The sequence below is a fragment of the Triticum dicoccoides genome, chromosome 7B, assembly GCF_002162155.2.
Source record: "Triticum dicoccoides isolate Atlit2015 ecotype Zavitan chromosome 7B, WEW_v2.0, whole genome shotgun sequence".
In the NCBI taxonomy this organism is placed as follows: Eukaryota; Viridiplantae; Streptophyta; class Magnoliopsida; order Poales; family Poaceae; genus Triticum; species Triticum dicoccoides.
In genome coordinates this window covers 468,097,649-468,121,228 of record NC_041393.1, presented here as the reverse complement: position 1 = coordinate 468,121,228, position 23,580 = coordinate 468,097,649, and the positions used below count along the sequence as shown (strand labels likewise).

Below are 23,580 nucleotides of genomic sequence, written 5' to 3'. Positions count from 1 at the left end.
AGAAAGTCTCATCATAGTCAACCCCTTGAACTTGTCAAAAACCTTTCGCAACAAGTCGAGCTTTATAGACAGTAACATTACCATCAGCGTCAGTCTTCTTCTTAAAAATCCATTTATTCTCAATGGCTTGCCGATCATCGGGCAAGTCAACCAAAGTCCATACTTTGTTTTCATACATGGATCCCATCTCAGATTTCATGGCCTCTAGCCATTTTGCGGAATCTGGGCTCATCATCGCTTCCTCATAGTTCGTAGGTTCATCATGGTCAAGTAACATGACTTCCAGAATAGGATTACCGTACCACTCTGGTGCGGATCTTACTCTGGTAGACCTACGAGGTTCAGTAGAAACTTGATCTGAAGTTTCATGATCAATATCATTAGCTTCCTCACTAATTGGTGTAGTCGTCACAGGAACCGGTTCTCGTGATGAACTACTTTCCAATAAGGGAGTAGATACAGTTATCTCATCAAGTTCTACTTTCTTCCCACTCACTTCTTTCGAGAGAAACTCCTTCTCTAGAAATGATCCATTCTTAGCAACGAATGTCTTGCCTTCGGATATGTGATAGAAGGTGTACCCAACAGTCTCTTTTGGGTATCCTATGAAGACACATTTCTCCGATTTGGGTTCGAGCTTATCTGGTTGAAGTTTCTTCACATAAGCATCGCAGCCCCAAACTTTAAGAAACGACAACTTTGGTTTCTTGCTAAACCATAGTTCATAAGGCGTTGTTTCAACGGATTTAGATGGTGCCCTATTTAACGTGAATGCGGCCGTCTCTAAAGCATAACCCCAAAACGATAGCGGTAAATCGGTAAGAGACATCATAGATCGCACCATATCAAGTAAAGTACGATTACGACGTTCGGACACACCATTTCGTTGTGGTGTTCCAGGTGGTGTGAGTTGCGAAACTATTCCGCATTGTTTCAAATGTAAACCAAACTCGTAACTCAAATATTCTCCTCCACGATCAGATCGTAGAAACTTTATTTTCTTGTTACGATGATTTTCCACTTCACTCTGAAATTCTTTGAACTTTTCAAATGTTTCAGATTTGTGCTTCATTAAGTAGATATACCCATATCTGCTCAAATCATCTGTGAAGGTGAGAAAATAACGATATCCGCCACGAGCCTCAACATTCATCGGTCCACATACATCTGTATGTATGATTTCCAACAAATCTGTTGCTCTCTCCATAGTTCCGGAGAACGGTGTTTTAGTCATCTTGCCCATGAGGCATGGTTCGCAAGTACCAAGTGATTCATAATCAAGTGATTCCAGAAGTACATCAGTATGGAGTTTCTTCATGCGTTTTACACCGATATGACCTAAACGGCAGTGCCACAAATAAGTTGCACTATCATTATCAACTCTGCATCTTTTGGCTTCAACATTATGAATATGTGTATCACTACTATCGAGATTTAATAAAAACAGACCACTCTTCAAGGGTGCATGACCATAAAAGATATTACTCATATAAATAGAACAACCATTATTCTCTGATTTAAATGAATAATCGTCTCACATCAAACAAGATCCAGATATAATGTTCATGCTCAACGCTGGCACCAAATAACAATTATTCAGGTCTAAAACTAATCTCGAAGGTAGATGTAGAGGTAGCGTGCCGACCGCGATCACATCGACTTTGGAACCGTTTCCCACGCGCATCGTCACCTCGTCCTTGGCCAGTGCTCGCTTATTCCGTAGTCCTTGTTTCGAGTTGCAAATATTAGCAACAGAACCAGTATCAAATACCCAGGTGCTACTACGAGCTCTAGTTAGGTACACATCAATAACATGTATATCACATATACCTTTGCTCACTTTGCCATCCTTCTTATCTGCCAAATACTTGGGGCAGTTCCGCTTCCAGTGTCCAGTCTGCTTGCAGTAGAAGCACTCAGTTTCAGGCTTAGGTCCAGACTTGGGTTTCTTCTCTTGAGCAGAAACTTGCTTGCCGTTATTCTTGAAGTTCCCCTTTTTCTTCCCTTTGCCCTTCTTCTTGAAACTAGTGGTCTTATTGACCATCAACACTTGATGCTCCTTCTTGATTTCTACCTCCGCGGCTTTCAGCATCGCGAAGAGCTCGGGAATAGTCTTGTTCATCCCTTGCATATTATAGTTCATCACAAAGCTCTTGTAGCTTGGTGGCAGTGATTGGAGAATTCTGTCAATGACACTATCATCAGGAAGATTAACTCCCAGTTGAATCAAGTGATTGTTATACCCAGACATTCTGAGTATGTGTTCACTGACAGAACTATTCTCCTCCATCTTGCAACTGTAGAACTTATTGGAGACTTCATATCTCTCAATCCGGGCATTTGCTTGAAATATTAACTTCAACTCCTGGAACATCTCATATGCTCCATGACGTTCAAAACGTCGTTGAAGACCCGGTTCCAAGCCGTAAAGCATGGCACACTGAACTATAGAGTAGTCATCGGCTTTGCTCTGCCAGACGTTCTTAACGTCGTCAGTTGCATCAGCAGCAGGCCTGGCACCCAGCGGTGCTTCCAGGACGTAACTCTTCTGTGCAGCAATGAGGATAATCCTCAGGTTACGGACCCAGTCCGTGTAATTGCTACCATCATCTTTCAACTTTGCTTTCTCAAGGAACGCATTAAAATTCAACGGAACAACAGCACGAGCCATCTATCTACAAACAAACATAAACAAGCAAGATACTATTAGGTACTAAGTTCATGATAAATTTAAGTTCAATTAATCATATTACTTAAGAACTCCCACTTAGACAAACATCTCTCTAGTCATCTAAGTGATCACGTGATCCAAATCAACTAAACCATAACCGATCATCACGTGAGATGGAGTAGTTTTCAATGGTGAACATCACTATGTTGATCATATCTACTATATGATTCACGCTCAACCTTTCGGTCTCTATGTTCCGAGGCCATATCTGCATATGCTAGGCTCGTCAAGTTTAACCTGAGTATTCTGCGTGTGCAAAACTGGCTTGCACCCGTTGTAGATGGACGTAGAGCTTATCACACCCGATCATCATGTGGTATCTCGGCACGACGAACTTTGGCAACAGTGCATACTCAGGGAGAACACTTCTTGATAATTTTAGTGAGAGATCATCTTAAAATGCTACCGTCAAACAAAGCAAGATAAGATGCATAAAGGATAAACATCACATGCAATCAATATAAGTGATATGATATGGCCATCATCATCTTGTGCTTGTGATCTCCATCTTCGAAGCACCTTTGTGATCACCATCGTCACCGGCGCGACACCTTGATCTCCATCGTAGCATCATTGTCGTTACGCCATCTATTGCTTCTACGACTATTGCTACCGCTTAGTGATAAAGTAAAGCAATTATAGGGCGTTTGCATTTCATACAATAAAGCGACAACCATATGGCTCCTGCCAGTTGCCGATAACTTCGGTTACAAAACATGATCATCTCATATAATAAAATATAGCATCACGTCTTGACCATATCACATCACAACATGCCCTGCAAAAACAAGTTAGACGTCCTCTACTTTGTTGTTGCAAATTTTACGTGACTGCTACGGGCTTAGCAAGAACCGTTCTTACCTACGCATCAAAACCACAACGATAGTTTGTCAAATAGACTCCGTTTTAACCTTCACAAGGACCGGGCGTAGCCACACTCGGTTCAACTGAAGTGAGAGAGACAGACACCCGCCAGCCACCTTTAAGCACAAGTGCTCGTAACGGTGAAACCAGTCTCGCGTAAGCGTACGCGTAATGTCGGTCCGGGCCGCTTCATCTCACAATACCGCTGAACCAAAGTATGACATGCTGGTAGGCAGTATGACTTATATCGTCCACAACTCACTTGTGTTCTACTCGTGCATATAACATCAACGCATAAAACCTGGCTCGGATGCCACTGTTGGGGAACGTAGTAATTTCAAAAAAATTCCTACGCACACGCAAGATCATGGTGATGATATAGCAACGAGAGGGGAGAGTGTTCGTCTACGTACCCTCGTAGACCGTAAGCGGAAGCGTTAGCACAACGCGGTTGATGTAGTCGTACATCTTCATGATCCGACCGATCCAAGCACCGAACGTACGGAGCCTCCGAGTTCAGCACACGTTCAGCTCGATGACGTCCCTCGAACTCCGATCCAGCCGAGTGTCGAGGGAGAGTTCCGTCAGCACGACGGCGTGGTGACGATCTTGATGTTCTACCGGCGCAGGGCTTCGCCTAAGCTTTGCGATGATATGACCGAGGTGGAATATGGTGGAAGGGGGCACCGCACACGGCTAAGGAACGATCCGTAGATCAACTTGTGTGTCTTTGGGGTGCCCCCCTGCCCCCGTATATAAAGGAGCAAGGGGGGAGGCCGGCCGGCCCTTGGGGCGCGCCAAGGAGGGGGGAGTCCTCCTCCTACTGGGAGTAGGACTCCCCTTTCCTAGTCCAACTAGGAAGGAGGAAGGGGGAAGGAAAGAGGGGGAGAGGGAGAGGGAAAGAGGGGCCGCGCCCCCCTCCCCTAGTCCAATTCGGACTCCCCTTGGGAGGGAGCGCGCCACCTCCTGGGCTGCTGCCCTCTCTCTTCCCTCAGGCCCACTAAGGCCCAATACTTCCCCGGGGGGTTCCGGTAACCCCTCCGGCACTCCGGTTTTCTCCGAAATCACCCGGAACACTTCCGGTGTCCGAATATAGTCGTCCAATATATCAATCTTTATGTCTCGACCATTCCGAGACTCCTCGTCATGTCCGTGATCACATCCGGGACTCCGAACAAACTTCGGTACATCAAAACTTATAAACTCATAATAAAACTGTCATCGAAACGTTAAGCGTGCGGACCCTACGGGTTCAAGAACTATGTAGACATGACCTAAAACCATTCTCGGGCAATAACCAATAGCGGGACCTGGATGCCCATATTGGTTCCTACATATTCTACGAAGATCTTTATCGGTCAAACCGCATAACATCATACTTTGTTCCCTTTGTCATCGGTATGTTACTTGCCCGAGATTTGATCGTCGGTATCCAATACCTAGTTCAATCTCGTTACCGGCAAGTCTCTTTACTCGTTCCGTAATACGTCATCTCATAACTAACTCATTAGTTACATGCTTGCAAGGCTTAGGTGTTGAGTATTACCGAGAGGGCCCAGAGATACCTCTCCGACGATCGGAGTGACAAATCCTAATCTCGAATTATGCCAACTCAACATGTACCTTCGGAAACACCTGTAGAGCACCTTTATAATCACCCAGTTACGTTGTGACGTTTGGTAGCACACAAAGTGTTCTTCCGGTAAACGGGAGTTGCACAATCTCATAGTTGTAGGAACTTTGTATAAGTCATGAAGAAAGCAATAGCAGTATACTAAACGATCAAGTGCTAGGCTAACGGAATGGGTCATGTCAATCACATTATTCTTCTAATGATGTGATCCCATTAATCAAATGACAACACATGTCTATGGTCAGGAAACATAACCATCTTTGATTAATGAGCTAGTCAAGTAGAGGCATACTAGTGACTATGTGTTTGTCTATGTATTCACACATGTATCATGTTTCCGGTTAATACAATTGTAGCATGAATAATAAACATTTATCATGATATGAGGAAATAAATAATAACTTTATTATTGCCTCTAGGGCATATTTCCTTCATTCTGATCGTCTCAACACAAGCAACATGCTGAAACGAAGGCATTATAACATTGGATCCAACCTTGATTGTCTATTGTGTGGTCATCACGTTGAAGAAACGATGGCACACCTTTTCCTCCATTGCACCTTTAGCAAAGTTTGTTGGCAACGCCTAAACATTGGGTGGGGAACGGTTGGCCACAGGCTGGATCTTATTGAACAAATGAAGACTCAACACCCGCGCAAGATGGTCATGGAAATCTTTTTGGTTGCTGCTTGGAGTCTCTGGAAAGAGCGCAACAATAACTATTTTAGGCATGTGGTGCCTTCCATGGACTCATGGTGGGTTCGGTTCAAAAAATGACTTTAGTAACCTACAATATAGATTGCTAAAACATAAGAGACATGTTGTCTCTTCCATTCTGCAAACTCTAACCCAGGACTCTCATTAACCTTGTAGGCTTGTAGCTTAGTCCTGACTCACTTCCCCACTTTGTAATTACCACCATGTAACAGTTTTTTTTACACTCAATATATATGCGGTAGGAGCCTTTCCTACTGTCCCAACCCTCAAAAAAACATTTTGCATCAATTTTTTCTTGCCACTATCCTCACCGAGCTCCACCCAAAGCCTTACTTGTGTAGGTGTGAGAAATTGACGAGATCGTACCAATTGTGCTATTTCCTTGTTACATCATTGAGTGATCATTGATCCATTTTCAACATCGGTCAAGGTACATTTGGTATAGTTCTCTCCTTTCTTCCACTCATATTTGCTCGAGTCTTGTGATGGATAGGCAAGGCATTTCATCTCCGGTCTTCGACAACAACGACGACATGAACAACTACATCACCAAAGCATCCATCCTCGATCTACAATGACAAATGTAAGGCGCACAATCAAGATTGCGAGAGTGCATCGACAACCTCGCCATCGACACATACAAGAGACTACTTCGACAACAAGCTTTCCGCACAAATGGAGGAGCAAGATGCAAGGATGGAGGAGATTCGGGCCTTAGTCAAGTCTACTTCCCCTTTGTCATCTTCAAGGCGGCGGCGAGCAAGTCAATCATCTTCGGAGCACCCATGTGATGCAAGCGCAATTCGTCCACGTCCACATATCCATGGCAAACACCATCGCGTTCATGATCAACATCGTCATGAAGAGAAAGTCACCTGCAAGCAACATGTGCATGACGACGACGAATGACATCTACTACGAGCTCAAGCACGACAACGACATAATCATCATGAAGATGCTCCACAAGCACAAATGCATAATTCCCAACAAGCCCTAGTTCACGCCAAGTCCAAGCTTCATGAGCAAAAGAGAAGACCGCGAGACGAGTACCACCAAGACGGAGCTACGGCTACCACCACCACTTCGGCATCTTCGCCAAGTGCTCTCAAGGCATCTTCTCCTTTGGACGTACGGCATCTTGGCCTACTTCCCATGAGTTCTCCTACATCGACATCTTCAACAACAAGGCGACCACCTACGAGCGAGGGCGACACTTCCATCTCTGGAAGCCCCTCAAGGAAGATGGCCGAGCATGGGAATTTCCCTTCGGTCATGGAGACGAGCTACGAGGTGCCACATCATATGGGCCTCCAACACCAAGACGGTGACAAGAAGGTCGAGCAAGGGCCATCCCCTTCAACCACGGCGACGAGCGCGAACCTATTCAACAACATCAAGACGGCGCCCATATTGGACTCATACTCCGAGTCAAGCTACGCGACCGCACATGGAGACATTTGCACCTACATCTCTTTGACATCCACATATGTCAAGATGCCACAATTTCCATGTGAGGAGAGCCACTACCACATGAGTGACATGAGTGACTCCACCATATGTGACATTGAGAGCATTTCCTATGAGAGGATGAGTGTGACCACCACTAGCCCCACACATGAGAGCATGCCACACATCCTATGTGAGGTTGAGCGCCATTTGAGTGACTCCACCAACCATATGAGTGAGAGCATCCTTGAGGGAGGGAGTGAGCAACAACACTTAGTGAGTGAGGTAGTTGACACGACACGTGAGGCCACTATGATTTCTAACAATTTAACCTCTACTCCGAGTGTGTTTTCTTTGGTGCTAGGTCTCCTACATGGCGACATGCCTATCCTCGACAAGTCCATCCCTCCAATGGAGACGACTATGGCCATGATGGACGATGATGCACCCCCCACATGGTTCCATCAAGATGAAGTTGACCACGACTTGGTCTTCAACACCTCACCTACAACACATGAGCAATGCTCCAAAGGTAACATAGGTGATGGTGCTTATCTTGTCCCACTAGCGGACTATCGTACCAATGATTGCTTGCATGATGTTGACCCACCTATTCCCATGCTTCATGCTAGTGCGACTCCCTCATGTCATGACTTACCTATTTATGATGAATACGATGATGAGCATGTTGAGTTGCCTAGTTGTGATGCTATGCTCCATAGGATATCATGTGAAAATTCTTTTGGTAACATCATGTTTGATAATCCTTTAAACTTGTCATATGCTATGAGTGTGATCTCCCATATTGCATCATTTCAATCTCAACATAGTAACTATGCATGCCCCATTCAAATAAATCCTATTTGCAGTTATGGCATAGATGACGAGATGATGGTCATTGGCTTTAGTTTCTCTTGTGATGATATTGACATGCTTCCTTTACATAATTTGTGCAATGCATCTACTATACCATGCCATAAACACATTGTTTCGGATATGCATTGTTTTAGATGTTCTCAATATTCTCCATGTGATGTTTCCATTAATGCTCATGAGGGGACCCCCATAGTTTCCTCATACATATTAGGAGATTTTGATGCATTCCATACTTTGCATGATTCCCATGATTGCGTGCACCATATGCATTCCATGAATAACAATGCTCTACATATATCTCATGATGCATTACATCCTTTGAGTCTCCATTATGCCATACATAATAACAAACCTCTCATGATGGATGACATGTTTCTATATCACACATCTCATTTATTTGAGCATTGGACATTTTGTGCTAACCAACACAAGCACGTGCGCATCATGATGGATGATGTGTACATATACCATGCACACACAATTTTTCCTTTGCCTTTGTTTTGTGTAGGTACTTATGAACACTCGTCAACCTCACAATCCCATGAGTTGAGAAACGAGCTCTTGAGAGCAATGATGACTTGGGATCCCGTGGACTATCCTCACCATCGTCCCCTTCACGCAAGGACTATGCGCATCTCTTCTACTTGGCTCTCACACGGCTATGGGCTATATATCACTTGTCACCTTATGCCCATTTTATCGTGTTCACTTTGCATGTTATACTTGCTTCTATGCCTTTGCCATGCAATTGTGACCCTTGCTTGCATCTACCCATGATTCAACATTATGCTACTCCTATGTTTATTTGCATGCTTGGTGGAGATCCTTATTGCTATTGGCATGTTTACCATGTGCTTCATGCTATTGTTGATTCTTGTGTTGGGAGAGTCATGATGTTCCATTACTATTTACATAGGACTTCTTGCCAATACAATGTTGATATTTTCCTCATATCTTGCTTTCATGCTTGTGATATGTCATGTGCATTATCCAGGCCCACTTTTTGCATACATGACATGCTTGCCATGATTCCCTCTAGTATGTTGCATCTTCGCACTACTAGCTTGCTTGACTTGATCGCTATGATTGCTTGCTATGTTGCATCACCCATGTTCCACTCTTACTCGTTTTCTTGGTTGATGACATATATGTTCATGCCTCTCACATGATATATCTTTCTCATTGTCTCTTGTGTCCATTAGTTGCCTCTCTCATATCCACTTATAGTGAGTGCAACCATACTATACTTATTAATCTTGGAGACTTTGACACCTTACTTGTGATGCATGCTTGTTTGATTGAGCTTAATGCTTTTGGTTGTTCTCGCATCATATGCCTCCATACTATGAAATGCTCCCTTGTCCTTTCTTATGATGGGCATGATGCATACACTTGTTGGTTATCTTACCACACGAATGATAGGTTTTGCACTTCCGCTAACCTCATTTGTTTTTCTGAGTGTTTGTCATGTTCTTTCGTTTTGAAGGATCCACAAGGCGGTACCATCATGCGACAACTTGGTCATGCGAAGGCATACACGATGCACGACACCAACATATTCGACATCCTCATAAAGGTGAACTCTTTCCCTTTGAGCCATCCTCAAATATGCATATTAGATGGGTCATTATTTCATTGTTGTCTCCTTCTTGCCTACATGTTACATCCATTGGATGGAGGAGCAACACTGGAGATGGACAATTTGGACCTTCAAGTTGAGGAGCGCTCAGACTTATTGGATGCACCTTCGGACTTCCACTCATGCCACGACATCGAGCATTGGTACATCAACACTCCTTTGGCACATTGCAGTCACACCTCCATATTTGTTGATCGTGCTCCCACATGTCATGCTCGATGGACATATCATACTCACCGCAAGTTTGCACCCTATGAATGGATTGACTCACATTATGCTTGCCTTGTTGCATCTATTTCCATGTCATCCATGATATATGAGCTTGTGCATTTCCTTAGCAAATTTGTTGTGATCTTTCTTGATGGCATATTCATCCATAATGATCACATTGCCCACTATCAATTGCATGATCACATACTCACATTGAGCACCAATTACCATGTTCATGCTTTTGATACACCGTCCCATTATGACATCGTTTTGCACAATGGTCGCATACATCACAACACCTTTGTGCATGCCTCGAATGAATTTGACAACATAAATGCTTTACATGTCATTTTACATCATTTGGATAAGCATACCGTGCCTTTTCGTGAACAATTCCATTGGACAACCTCATGCTTACTTGATGGACACCTTGTGTGCGCTAACCATTGTATTTTCGAGTGTCACTTGTGTTTGCTCGTTTTGCATGTATACCATCCCGACGGCATCTTGAAGTACTTGGATTGCGCCATGACTTCCACTCCGTCCAACTACAAGTCCGTCCACAGCAACCGTTTCCATGGTGATGAGGTTTTTGATCCGAAGTCGGATCTTTCCCAAGGGAGGGGAGATGATGCGGAGCATCCTATGGTCATCCCCACGTTCACTTAAACTACTCCCCAAGCCCCAAGTGCACCTACGATGAGAGCCCTAGCATGTGCCATTGGACATAAGGTGAACTCTCTCCTTGTTGAATTTCCCTTGGACCCACATGAGACATGGCTACTACCTCAAACAAAGACACTTTGTGTGCTTAGGTACCAAGGAACCAACAAGGAGAAGGAATGGTGCAAGACGGACACCAAGAGCATGAAGGCAATTTGTCCAACGCAGAAAGGCCGGTACAACCGCCCATGTACCGCCCAACTACCGCCCGGGCGGTACAACCGCTCGACTACCGCCCAACTACCGGTCCAGCTTTTGTGATCAAGTGGTGCAAGGCCAGTACAACACCGGTTTATCCCCGTAACAGCCATCAAACCGGTACAACCGCTCCAAACACCGGTACAACCGCTAAGCACATCCGGAAACACCTACAGGAACCCGCACCTGGGCTCCCAGCGGTACAACCTCCCCCATGATCGGTACTACCGCCCTGCCTGTGCGTTGTGAAAGGGGTTTCACCCCATGTATCCCCAACTTACCCCTTGGACTATATATACTTGTCCCTTAGCTTCATACTTGGGTTAGCATTGTGATAGCTCATATTTGAGATAGAGCTTTGCTCATCCATACGGATCTACTCCTCGTGAGAGGCCGCGACCTCTTCGGGGAAGATCCGTCTTGGATTCAAGACCCCATTCATGGGATGACCCTCAAGGCCTCCTCACGGAGATGAACTAGCTACGTGTATCGTCCTTTGTTGGATTCAGGCCGTGTGTCTCTTTGTGTTTCGAGGATCTAGCACATGTGTGATCCTATCTTGTTGGTTTGAGTGATTCTCTCGTGTTTCCCCTCGTGATTTCTCCTCGCGTTCTTTGTGTTCTTCGTAGGATCTCCTCCAATCGTGAAAGATCGGGCATCTAGGGTTCTATCCTACATCAGGTCATTTTAGTTAACCATGGTTTGTTTCTGTTTGATTTTCTCAGATATATTCTTTTTTTTCTTTACATTTCTTACGAGCATAAAAGTGTTGTCTTTGTTGCCGTTGAAGAATAAGGAGAGACAAGCATTGCCATTGGGAGCCTAATTAGTTTGATGCCAACATTTGGTATTACCAATATTTGGCGATCTTGACATTTTTTAGGCCAGGAAGAAAATTGATAACCAATCACTAGCCAACATTGTCAACCTTTTTGCATCGAACTGCTTTTATTCGATATGCCATTACCTCTCATGATTAGTTAGAAGCATCTCATTTATTAATCAGAGATATCACAACACACTATCATCTCTCCCAAGATGATAGAATTTGAAGCGATAACAATGCTAGAGCAAGGGATAAAGGCAATGGCAGTCCGAGGGGTAAGAGGGGCCAAGCGGAAGGTATTGTTTTATCTTTTCGCAGGGAAAGAATAGGGGTAAGGAGACATGGTGATTTTCAAGCATTAAACAAGTCGTCATACAAATTGGAAAACACGTGTCACATAAAATAATATACTCCCTCCGTCCCAAAATAAATGTATTAAACTTGAGACACTTATTTTAAGACGAACGGAATATAACATATATCTGAATGATTTGTACAGTATTTTTTTACTCAGTGGCAACACATGACAATTTAGCTAGTCAGTCATAATAACACAAACTACCATCAATATTGAAAATGTAAGGCACGGTCCACATACTGTAAAACTTCTCATTTAGTGATCTAGTATATGTTACTAAGTTGATTGGATAGATCAAAGTTTTTTAAAATAAAATAAAAATAGCACTAAATTTATACGTATAGTATAGTGAGCTTGTGTGGGGAATCCGGATGTCTGGATCCGACCGCGCACCGCTCCCATCCTCTGCCTACCATCCCATGGCGCGTTCCCTGTCAGCCAACTCCCCTCCCTTCCCCAACCTCTCTAAACCCTAAATCCGAATCGCATCGCATCGCGTCGATCCAACGGGATTCAAATCAAATCGAACGAGAACCGAAAAACGAACGCGAAGCTCCGGAATCCCAGCAATGGATCGCTCCCGCTCCAAGCGCGGGTACCACTACGACCAGGACTCCCCGCCGCCCCGCTCCAAGCCCCGCTTCGACCGCCGCGGCGGGGGCGGGGGCCCGAACCCTAACGCCAACTACCACCGCCGCGGACCACCCGGAGGTGGCGGCGGCGGCGCCTCCGACCGCCGCGGCGGCTTCCTCCCCCCTGACGCCGCACCGCCCCCTCTCCCGCCCCCGCCGCCGCCCGCTTCCTCCGCGGCGGCGGGGGGCGGGGGTCCCGGCCAGACCACCTCCTTCCGCATCCTGTGCCCGGAGTCCAAGACCTACGGCTTCCCCGCCAGCTTCATTAACAACGCCCAGGATGACAGCGGCGCGATCATCACTATCCACCCGCCCTTCCCCGGGGACCCTGTCCGCGTCATCGAGACGACCGACGGCGTGCCACGCGAGGCGGATGGCCGCCCGCCGATGTTTTCGCCGGCGCAGGAGGCGCTCCTCATGGTGCACCGGCGGATCCTGGAGACGCAGCCTGACGACGGCGATGAGGACGGCGAGTACGGGCCCAGGGGCAAGGACGCCAGGGACCGGGGTAAGGTGACCACCCGGCTCATCGTGCCACGGCAGCATGTGGGATGCCTGCTTGGCAAGGGTGGCAAGATCATTGAGCAGATGAGGTCCGAGACCAAGACGCACATCAGGATCCTGCCTCGCGAGCAGAACATGCCTCGATGTGTATCGTTGTCGGAGGAGGTTGTGCAGGTATGGTGCCTGCTATAATGTTGTAAAATATTTCAATTCTTCTTCTGATAAGAGAGCATTAACAGTTGGTGTTTTGATTGGATATAGCATTAGCACTGCACCATTCGAAACTATTAGCTGAACTAAAAAAAGGAAACAAATGTGGGTTAACAATTATGTTAAGTGTTGGAGAAGACTTGGACCGAAGACAAATCAAACATATGAATGTTCAACTACTCTTAAGTTAGTGGGTAATGCCTCATGCTGTGTACCTTGAGATTTGGTTTCCATGATGACATTTGTATGTGGCTTGTAGTGCCATGGTTGCCCTTCCATTGAAAAGTATTGGTTCTGTGTGAGGAGGCGCGGGAAGTAAGCCAGTGCACAGATTTCTGCATCCATGTTTTCAAGTACTTTGGGACTGAAGAGATATCAATCAAGATTCTGACCCTGCAAAAAAAAATAAAAAAAAATCAAGATTCAGTTTCATAATTGGTCGAGTGCTATTCAGATTGTAGATAAGTTGTGAATGTCTTTCTCCATGGGCATTGCTGCATTGAATCACTCAGGAGAAAACCATCATGTGGGGAGATAAAACAAGGAGAATATTGTGTGCAATCATGTTATTCTGCTACGAGCCATTCTCATCTACCTTCCTGCGTGTTTATTCCTTCTCCCGAGTTAGTTAAGATATCTCAAGTTGGTTTGCTTCTATGTACAGGGAAAAAGTGAATTAGTTCATTTCCTAAACAAGCCTGAATATTCCTCTTGTGCAAGCAATATAAGAAGCACAATACCAAACACTACAACAACAACAACAACAAAGCCTTTAGTCCCAAGCAAGTTGGGGTAGGCTAGAGGTGAAACCCATAAGATCTCGCAACCAACTCATGGCTCTGGCACATGGATAGCAAGCTTCCATGCACCCCTGTCCATAGCTAGCTCTTCGGTGATACCCCAATCCTTCAGGTCTCTCTTAACGGACTCCTCCCATGTCAAATTCGGTCTACCCCGCCCTCTCTTGACATTCTCCGCACGCTTTAGCCATCCGCTATGCACTGGAGCTTCTGGAGGCCTGCGCTGGATATGCCCAAACCATCTCAGACGATGTTGGACAAGCTTCTCTTCAATTGGTGCTACCCCAACTCTATCTCGTATATCATCATTCCGGACTCGATCCTTCCTCGTGTGGCCACACATCCATCTCGACATACGCATCTCCGCCACACCTAACTGTTGAACATGTCGCCTTTTAGTCGGCCAACACTCAGCGCCATACAACATTGCGGGTCGAACCGCCGTCCTGTAGAACTTGCCTTTTAGCTTTTGTGGCACTCTCTTATCACAGAGAATGCCAGAAGCTTGGCGCCACTTCATCCATCCGGCTTTGATCCGATGGTTCACATCTTCATCAATACCCACATCCTCCTGCAGCATTGACCCCAAATACCGAAAGGTGTCCTTCTGAGGTACCACCTGACCATCAAGGCTAACCTCCTCCTCCTCACACCTAGTAGTACTGAAACCGCACATCATGTACTCGGTTTTAGTCCTACTAAGCCTAAACCCTTTCGATTCCAAGGTTTGTCTCCATAACTCTAACTTCCTATTTACCCCCGCCCGACTATCGTCAACTAGCACCACATCATCCGCAAAGAGCATACACCATGGGATATCTCCTTGTATATCCCTTGTGACCTCATCCATCACCAATGCAAAAAGATAAGGGCTCAAAGCTGACCCCTGATGCAGTCCTATCTTAATCGGGAAGTCATCAGTGTCGACATCACTTGTTCGAACACTTGTCACAACATTATCGTACATGTCCTTGATGAGGGTAATGTACTTTGCTGGGACTTTGTGTTTCTCCAAGGCCCACCACATGACATTCTGCGTTATCTTATCATAGGCCTTCTCCAAGTCAATGAACACCATATGCAAGTCCTTCTTTTGCTCCTTATATCTCTCCATAAGCTGTCGTACCAAGAAAGCTTATAGGGAGCACAATACCAAACACTAATCAAACAAATGAGTTTTCAACTCCTCTCATTAGTGGGTGAATGTGTCATCTGCTATGTACCTCGAAATTAGGTTTTCATAGTGACCTTTGACCTTTTTGTTTATAGCTCTCACAATTCCATTGACTGACCACCCATTCCCAAGACGTGTCCTGCTCAAGAATTGTTGTCGGCTGGTAGCTATGTATTCATTCTGGATCCTTTTCTGGTTATTAAACTTCTAATGCTGGCTTAAACATGACACATCCACCCACTAACTGTTCCAGGTAGTCACTGGCTGAAGATTTATATTCCTCGAAATAGGTTTGAATCCTCACACGTCAAATTTAAATAAGTGACTCTAGTCTGCTGGTTGCTTGGTGGAGAACTATATGGACATCATATGTTTCTTAATGCCATCGACTTATTGACTTCTCCAAAGCAGGAGCGGCCCAATTCTGCCCTTCTTCGTAGAGTAGGATCCTCTCTCCCTGTGGCGGGGGCTGCGTCCCGTGCACTTGTGAAGATGGCATCTAGGCCAGGGTTGTTTGGTGGCGTCGGTTGTAATGCCTGTCTTGCTACCGTTGGTTGTGGTCTTGTCTTGAGTGGCCATGTGTTTGGCCTAGTTTTAGGCTTGTACAGTTCAACTCTTATCAATCTATCAATGCATCGAGGCGCAGCCTTTGTATTTTCTCGAGAGGAAAACATCATATTGAGATTATGATTGTAATTTTAGATGCATGGCAGGTTGAATTACTTTTTTGGTTCCCGGTCTTTGTTTTCACCGTAAGCTGTCATTGTCATGTGTATTATTCTCATGATGTTGTTGTTACAGGTTGTTGGAGAAGGAAATTGTGTTAAAAAGGCTGTAGCGATCATCTCTGACCGTTTAAAGGAAAGCTTACACCGTGATCGTGGTCCCTTTCTTCGTGGACGAAATTCACCCGAACATCGCATTTCTCAGGCTGATGAATACCTGGGTGGTGGTCAGCAGATGCCTGCATTTGAAGAACCTTATCCTCGATTTGATCAAATTAGAAATAATGGTAGCATGGAGCCACCAGGATATGAGTTTGATTCAAATGGTAGCAAGTTCAATGAACATCCAGAGATTCCATTCGATGAAATCATATTTCGAATCCTTTGCCCGAATGACAAGGCTAGCAGTTTGGTTGGATCACGAGATGGAATAATAGATATGTTACAGGCTGAAGTTGGTGTTGATGTTAGGCTTACTGATCTTATTGCTGGATCTGATGAAAGGACTCTAATCATTACATCGAGAGAGGTAAATGGCACTACTTATTTCCCTCTAATTTATCACCCTATGTATTGTTCTAAAATTTTAATATTTAATGAGGGTGTTTTCGTATACTACCCATGCTACTAGACATCACATGTGGTTTGGTTGTGTTGGTACCTAAAAGATACCAAGATAATGTCGCCGTGGAAAGATGAAACTTGAAAGTAGCATTTTCGAACATATCAGCCAATAGTTCACTTGGATCATTCTGGCAGGGCAGTAACGGCCAGTGCACTGGTCAGGGTCAGCCTGACATAAGAATTTAGGTTAGGTTTAAGTTAGGACATAAGTTTTTTTACCTTAAAAGAGTGAGTTTGCATCATATCTCTAGTTCAATCTGTTAGGCGTTCCCTTTATTATAATGGTATGTTAAACGGCAATTCAAAAGTTATCTCCAATCTTCCTCCTCTCTTGGTCAAACCCTCTGAATAGCACTCTGTCCTTGGCTCAACCGCTGAAGCATCACCAACCTGCGTCCTAATCTCAGGGCACTGGACCTCGCCGGGACATCCAACAGAACTTGTGTTAAAAACTGGCACATTTTTTCCAGGCCGAGAAGTTAGAACTCTATCAACATATGGACTTGGTTTGATCACTCTAGAAGTGAACTCATTGGCATTCTTTTAATCCTGATAGAAAAGATCTGTGCTAAACTGCTAGATTCTTAAACTTTGTTGATATCGTGATGATAAGTATCTTCAAAACTATATTCTGTGGTGCTTTCACACTAAAAATGACTTGAAAACAACCATGTTCATCCAATCCTAAGCTGCTAGTGGAATTTTACACTCAATATATCATCTGATAATCAATGCACCATTGCCAAATGGGTATCAGGGCCGGTATGATCCTGGTATCTCCTGAAATAACACAATTTCACTTTGCTTGCTAGAAATCATTTTAGACGTGTGGAAAGCTGTTGGATCATTACTCCCTTGCTTTTAGAAAATGCAAGATTTAATCAAAGATCTCAAGATATTATGGAACAAAATTTATGCATATTTTGGGGAAAAAATCATGGAATAGGCCTTAGCCAAGTGTTAACACATGACATCCTCAGATTAGCCCATCATGATTAGTGAACATGCCGACTTCAGAGCTACAAAACACCATGTAATATTCTTTCGCCTTTTTTACTCCCCCCTTTCCATTAATTTTCATAACGGAAATACACAGTTCCACAGATAGAGATAACAGGAGGGAGCAGAGAGGGGAACTAGCGAGCTCGGGCATCGTCAGGAAACCCACTATCTATGCCTGCAATCAGAATATTGATTATGGTGAAAAAAACTGACAACACCATAGCAATGCCTAGACTAGAAAGAAGTGCTAATAGAAATACAGATCCAAAGGCCGAACTGGCAAATACAGAACAAGAGCAGGAACTAAAACAGCCACAGCATCATCCATCCAAATCCAACATTGGCAGAGCAAACAAAAGACCACCAGCCATCACTTCATCTGCCTTTCCGGTGATTCACCTCGTCGTGGGGTACCATGCACAGCTGCATCATCTAATATTCTTTCGCCTATCTCTGCCTGCAAAGTGATTTATAGAAATGCTGGAACAGAAGGCATGATTATGAACTTTAAAATTTTACATCAGTTTGGACCTGTGCAACTATTAGTTCTTTTGTTACATCAGTTTGAACAGAAGGCATGATTATGAACTTTAAAATTTATTACTTCCACAACCATTGTGTTTTCAAATTGCTGGGCAAGTGGGTGTAAACTAACAATGATCAGATGTCAAAGAACTGAACTAGCATACTTACAGAAGCAGGATCTCTCTTGGACTGGCGGAAGTAAATTGTTTCATGGTTCACGATAAGGCTGTACTATGTTATCACTATGTGTTGAAGTCTACGTCAGGAAATTTGTGTAGTTCCACTATACTTATTACTCTTTTTGATGCACATTAATAATAATTAAATGAAATGAAAAATCCATTTGATGCGTGTTAGTTAATCAGTACTTCACATGTCAGTTAGACTAAGCAGGTTTTGTGGTTAAATTACTCATGCACAACACAACATGTTCAATTCTCATACACGGCTAGCTAGCTGATCAAAAGTAACATTAGTTACTGGGTTACTAATCGGGAATTACCTTACTCGAACATTCTTTGACTTTAGGATTACCTGGTGAGAGTTCGAGGGTCAGCTATTCGTCAACTCGCGTAATTTGTGTTTTCCTCCAGTCATGGGAGTTGAGAAGTCGTCTAGTTTAAATCATACTATGATATGTTAGCTAATTAGGTTGTTCAATTATCTATTGGTGGCTGCTACCCATCAACCTGCCGTTAGATACGCTATCAAGGTCGTCAGTTCCTCCCCCACATCACAGCATGCTCGTCGCCTCCGCAGCATCTTTTGCAACACAGACAAAAACCGCTCCATCGCAGAAAGACGTCATCATAGATGTGGCGAGCGGCGATTGCAGGCGGCCGTAGCACAGCCGGTGTCGCAGTGGAGCTGCAATGAAACATCGCCGGTGGTCGCCGCTGCTGCGATAGAGCCGGTGCCGCGGTGGATCTGCAATGCAACATCGCTGGGGGTCGTTGCTCCTGCGATGGAGCATCGTTGGGGCGCCGACAGCACTGGCAGCACCGGCGAGGGCTGCGTTGTAGCACCAGCAGCCGACGACCGTCACGTCACAGCACCGTCGAACGCTGCATTGCAGCACCGGCAACCACCACAGGCCGCATAGCAGCGCAACGCCAGCGAGGGCTGCATTGCAGCGCCGGCGGACGATGATGAGCGCCGTGTCACAGCACCGCCGAACGCTGCATCACAGCACCGGCAACCGTCGACGGGTGCAGCGTCGCAGCATCTCTGCAGCGTCGCGAGTGTTTGATCACAACGTCCAATGTGTTGTGTTTCAACATGGCCGCCATCTTTGCATCGTATATTTTTGAGCAGCTTGGGCAGCAAAGCTCACAGGGAGAAGAACAAGAGGTTAGAGACGAAGAAAGTGGATCACGTTTTGAAGAGAATAATGGGTGGCTCATGCTCGCGGAAGATAAGGAAATAAGGTTGGGTGGTTGGTGACTGACGCGAGTTGTGCGAGAGACGAGCACCGCACGATCGAGTCGATAAGACGCGTCGCGACGCGGTTTATGGCAACCAAAAATCACTCGGTTAGTTTTAAACGTTTTCCTTATCTATTATGTTACCAATCTTCAAAGCTGCGGCGCAACTCGAGTTGAAAAAAAGGCACCTCGTATCTTTGCCGAATGGTCACAACAGTCAGTGGCGGAGCCACATTTACAAAAGTGGGTGTACATAATTCAAGATCAATGTTACCTTACTTAATTAGAACTAACTGATATATACAAAATACTCTTGTTACGCTTGTATCTACATGTTCTTCGGGTGAAAACCAAAATTAATGCGTGTACATATGTACACCCATTTCCTAGTGTAGCTCCGCCCATGACAACAGTATCTGCTTGCGTGTAACCTTAGTTTGGCCTTCTGTCGTGATGCATGTATACTTTAATCTCTGTTCATTCTGAATACTAAAAGTTATTTTAGTTGAAGTATTTTTTGGCCTGACAGTTTGTATCAACCATCATCTGTAACTGAAATTTGGGGGATCGCTTGTTTCCCTCATGGCTTTCACTTCGATATTCTTAACGTGTCCTTTTTGTATATATAGGGCCCAGACCATGAGCTTTTCCCAGCTCAAGAAGCATTGCTGCACATCCAAACCTTTATCGTGGATCTTGGCCCTGACAAGGATAACATTATCACAACGAGGTTACTTGTCCCTTCAAGCGAAATTGCTTGCTTTGAGGGGAGGGATGGATCATTATCTGATATACAGAGACAAACTAGCGCAAATATACAGATATTACCAAGAGAAGAACTTCCTTCTTGTGCCCTGGAATCTGATGAACTCATACAGGTTAGTATTCATGGGCAGTGCGCATTCACTTCTGCTATATTTGAGAATTTAACCAGGTAGCGTGGATCCATGTACAAACACCTGCATGGCTGTATATAAATGTATTCTTTTTGAGTGCATGTCAATTATTTGGGAGGGAGGGACTTTCTCTGTCAATAAGTTAAGAGCAAACTTTGCTGAAATACAGCCAGATCTTGTCGTTCTTCGTTTTCTGAACCAAGCTGGAATTGGTCTGTTTTTTACTTGCTTCTTGATCATGAGGAATTGTGAAGTTTGATGCTAATGTTGTTTGTTTCCTCCTTGAATGTAAAATTTATAATACTTGAGTTTGAAAGTTCATTGGCCATTTATTAGTGAGGCTCACCTCATTATGTTTTTACAGATTGTAGGAGAGATTCGAGCTGCTCGGAATGCTCTCATGCAAGTAACTTCGAAACTACGAAGTTACATATACCGTGAGATGTCTGCTCCTATCCAAATGGGCAGCATTAATGTACATGGATCCATTTCTCCAGCAAAAGGCTCACCTCGAGGACTATATGCTGGAAATGACCTTCCAATGCCTATCTACCAACAGGCACCACAAATGGCAACTTCGTGGCACTCAAAGGTATCTCTGAAACTCATGCAACAAATGATGATTTCCCTTCAAGTACTTGTACCCCTGATGTCTTTTCTTTGCTACTGTATGGATCTCCCGTCTTTCAGTTATGGCTATATTAGTATATTCTATCCGCGTCTTTCAAAATGGGTTTTGTTGTGCGTCCCACATCAATTTACTGTTAAGTTGACTAGGGTTGTACAACCTTGCATTCTTCATGGCAGAGCAAAACAGTTACCTAAATGACTAATAATCATAGGGAATTTTGTGCTATATGATGTGAATATTTGTACTGTGTGCAATAGCTAGTGTGTGTATTCCTCTTCTAGTTTTTTCCTATGCCTGCATTCTGATGATTATGTGTGGACCATACATATGAAATTTTCAATCGCAGGATAGTGGACTTAGTGCAAGTGGGTCGTTTGAGCAAGGGAGCAGCATTAATGATGATATAAGACAAACTAATACAAAGCGGTAAGTTTTTTTTTTTGCTAATGTATAAAGTGGTAAGTCAGTATCATCGTTGTCAGTTTCTCTGCTTTGTTGATCCATGACCACCTTACTTTTCTGCCCATCAGATTTGCTGTCCCCCTAGTGACTAGAAGCACATTAGAAGTTGTCATACCCCAGAGTGCAGTTGCAAGCCTCAGCATGAGGGCTGGAAGCAAGCTTGCCCAAATAAGCGAGGTGCTGTATATCCTGAAAAATTTTAAGCAAGCTAAAGACGGATATGACAGATCTACACCATTCTCACTTTCTAAACTCTGTTGGTAACAGATGTCCGGTGCATCCGTCACGCTTGCTGAAGATAGACCTGGAGTCATGGAAAAAGTTGTTCGAATATCTGGTACCCCCGAGCAGGCCGACAAAGCTCAGAGCTTGCTCCAGGGGTTCATACTCAGCAGTGAGTCTTTCTCGCCCCTTCCCCCCTCTATGAGAAATTTTTTCTTTTGCATCCTCTATGAGATTATTCATTCATCGTCTGCACTCTGAAATACTGAACGCTTGTCCCCTTTCCGTTTGCCCAGTCCAAGACGACATTCCTTCGGGCTAATGAAGACATTACACGTCTTACCCGTCGCGTGCTCAATAGGCGCCGATTGTCTAATTCTTGTTTCCAGGAATCACCTGTGTACTTTAGATGGAATGCACGAGTGTACCTCTCTCCAGTTGTATGCATTTACCCTGATCAAGCCCTGTGTCTTTATTTGTAAAGTGTTCGTGTATGATATTCTCTGATCTTTACCTATTCAAGCTGTTATGTTGTATTACAAATGTACTTTATCTTTCTCACATTATAAGTAGCCTAAGAAACACCATGGAGATTACTTCTACACCTCTTTCCAATGGTACGACTTCATCCTTCCGCTGATGATAGCAATTGCAGATTGGGTGCTTTCGTCCAATGTAACCCGAGATGGGTACCTTCTCTGTGCACTCATGTGTTAGTGATATGAAAATATTTTTAACTGCTGGTTGATGAAGGACTTGAAGGAAATTGTGTTTGAAGTGGATATTGATTATATGTATCGATTCGATTCACCATATATCCAGCAGGACCTTTTTTTTTTTGACATCGATGCTGTATTTGACTGTTCTACCTGAAACTTAATGACTGCATTACTTCCATATTTATATGGAGTTGAAGTGCTGTATTTGTGCCGAGTAATGCGTATCACCATTCACAAGCACAATGAAGTACACAATATCTCCCGATCATATCTCCCGATCATAAACATTTATCGACACTATTTGTAACTCAGCCTTCCTATGGGCATGCCCTTGTCGCTACAAGGACCGGCTACCATCCCTCGAATTATCAGCCAATCCAACCGTAACATGATCATCGTCACATAATAGCATCAGCAACATCATAGTATCACAAAGTGAGGTAACATTAAACTTGTCCAGTAAGCATTGTTCTTTCGACATGCACAAAAAATCCCCTTTTCCTTCAATTTACAGTTAATAACATTAAACCTGGACAAGGATGCTACTTCCTGTTTTTGGAAGGAAATTTCAGTATGAACTATACATACGGACGGCCATTGCACACCATATTTTTTTGTCTATCTCTAGATTATCAACCATCGTACATACCCTGTAGCCGAACCACAGGCATAAAACATCAGTAACAGGATAGTCATAACTAAAAATATCCTTTGTCCTCTGAATTTCAATCAGTAAACAGAACATCAATTGTCCTTTTGACAACTACTGGTATATCCCTGTTTTGAGACACATACTACCTTATATTTGG

The 23,580-nt window shown here is 44.2% G+C and overlaps 1 protein-coding gene across 1 annotated transcript; it reads left to right on the top strand.

The window, feature by feature from the left end:
* The first annotated feature begins 12,602 nt into the window (after nt 1-12,602).
* Nucleotides 12,603-22,818, top strand: LOC119337115 (RNA-binding KH domain-containing protein RCF3-like). The gene is made up of 8 exons (XM_037609226.1): nt 12,603-13,531; nt 16,343-16,795; nt 20,471-20,719; nt 21,102-21,329; nt 21,715-21,794; nt 21,899-22,007; nt 22,098-22,224; nt 22,349-22,818. The coding sequence occupies exons 1-8, from the start codon at nt 12,791-12,793 to the stop codon at nt 22,372-22,374; spliced, it is 2,013 nt and encodes a 670-aa protein (XP_037465123.1). The 5' UTR covers nt 12,603-12,790; the 3' UTR covers nt 22,375-22,818.
* The last annotated feature ends 762 nt before the right edge of the window (nt 22,819-23,580 follow it).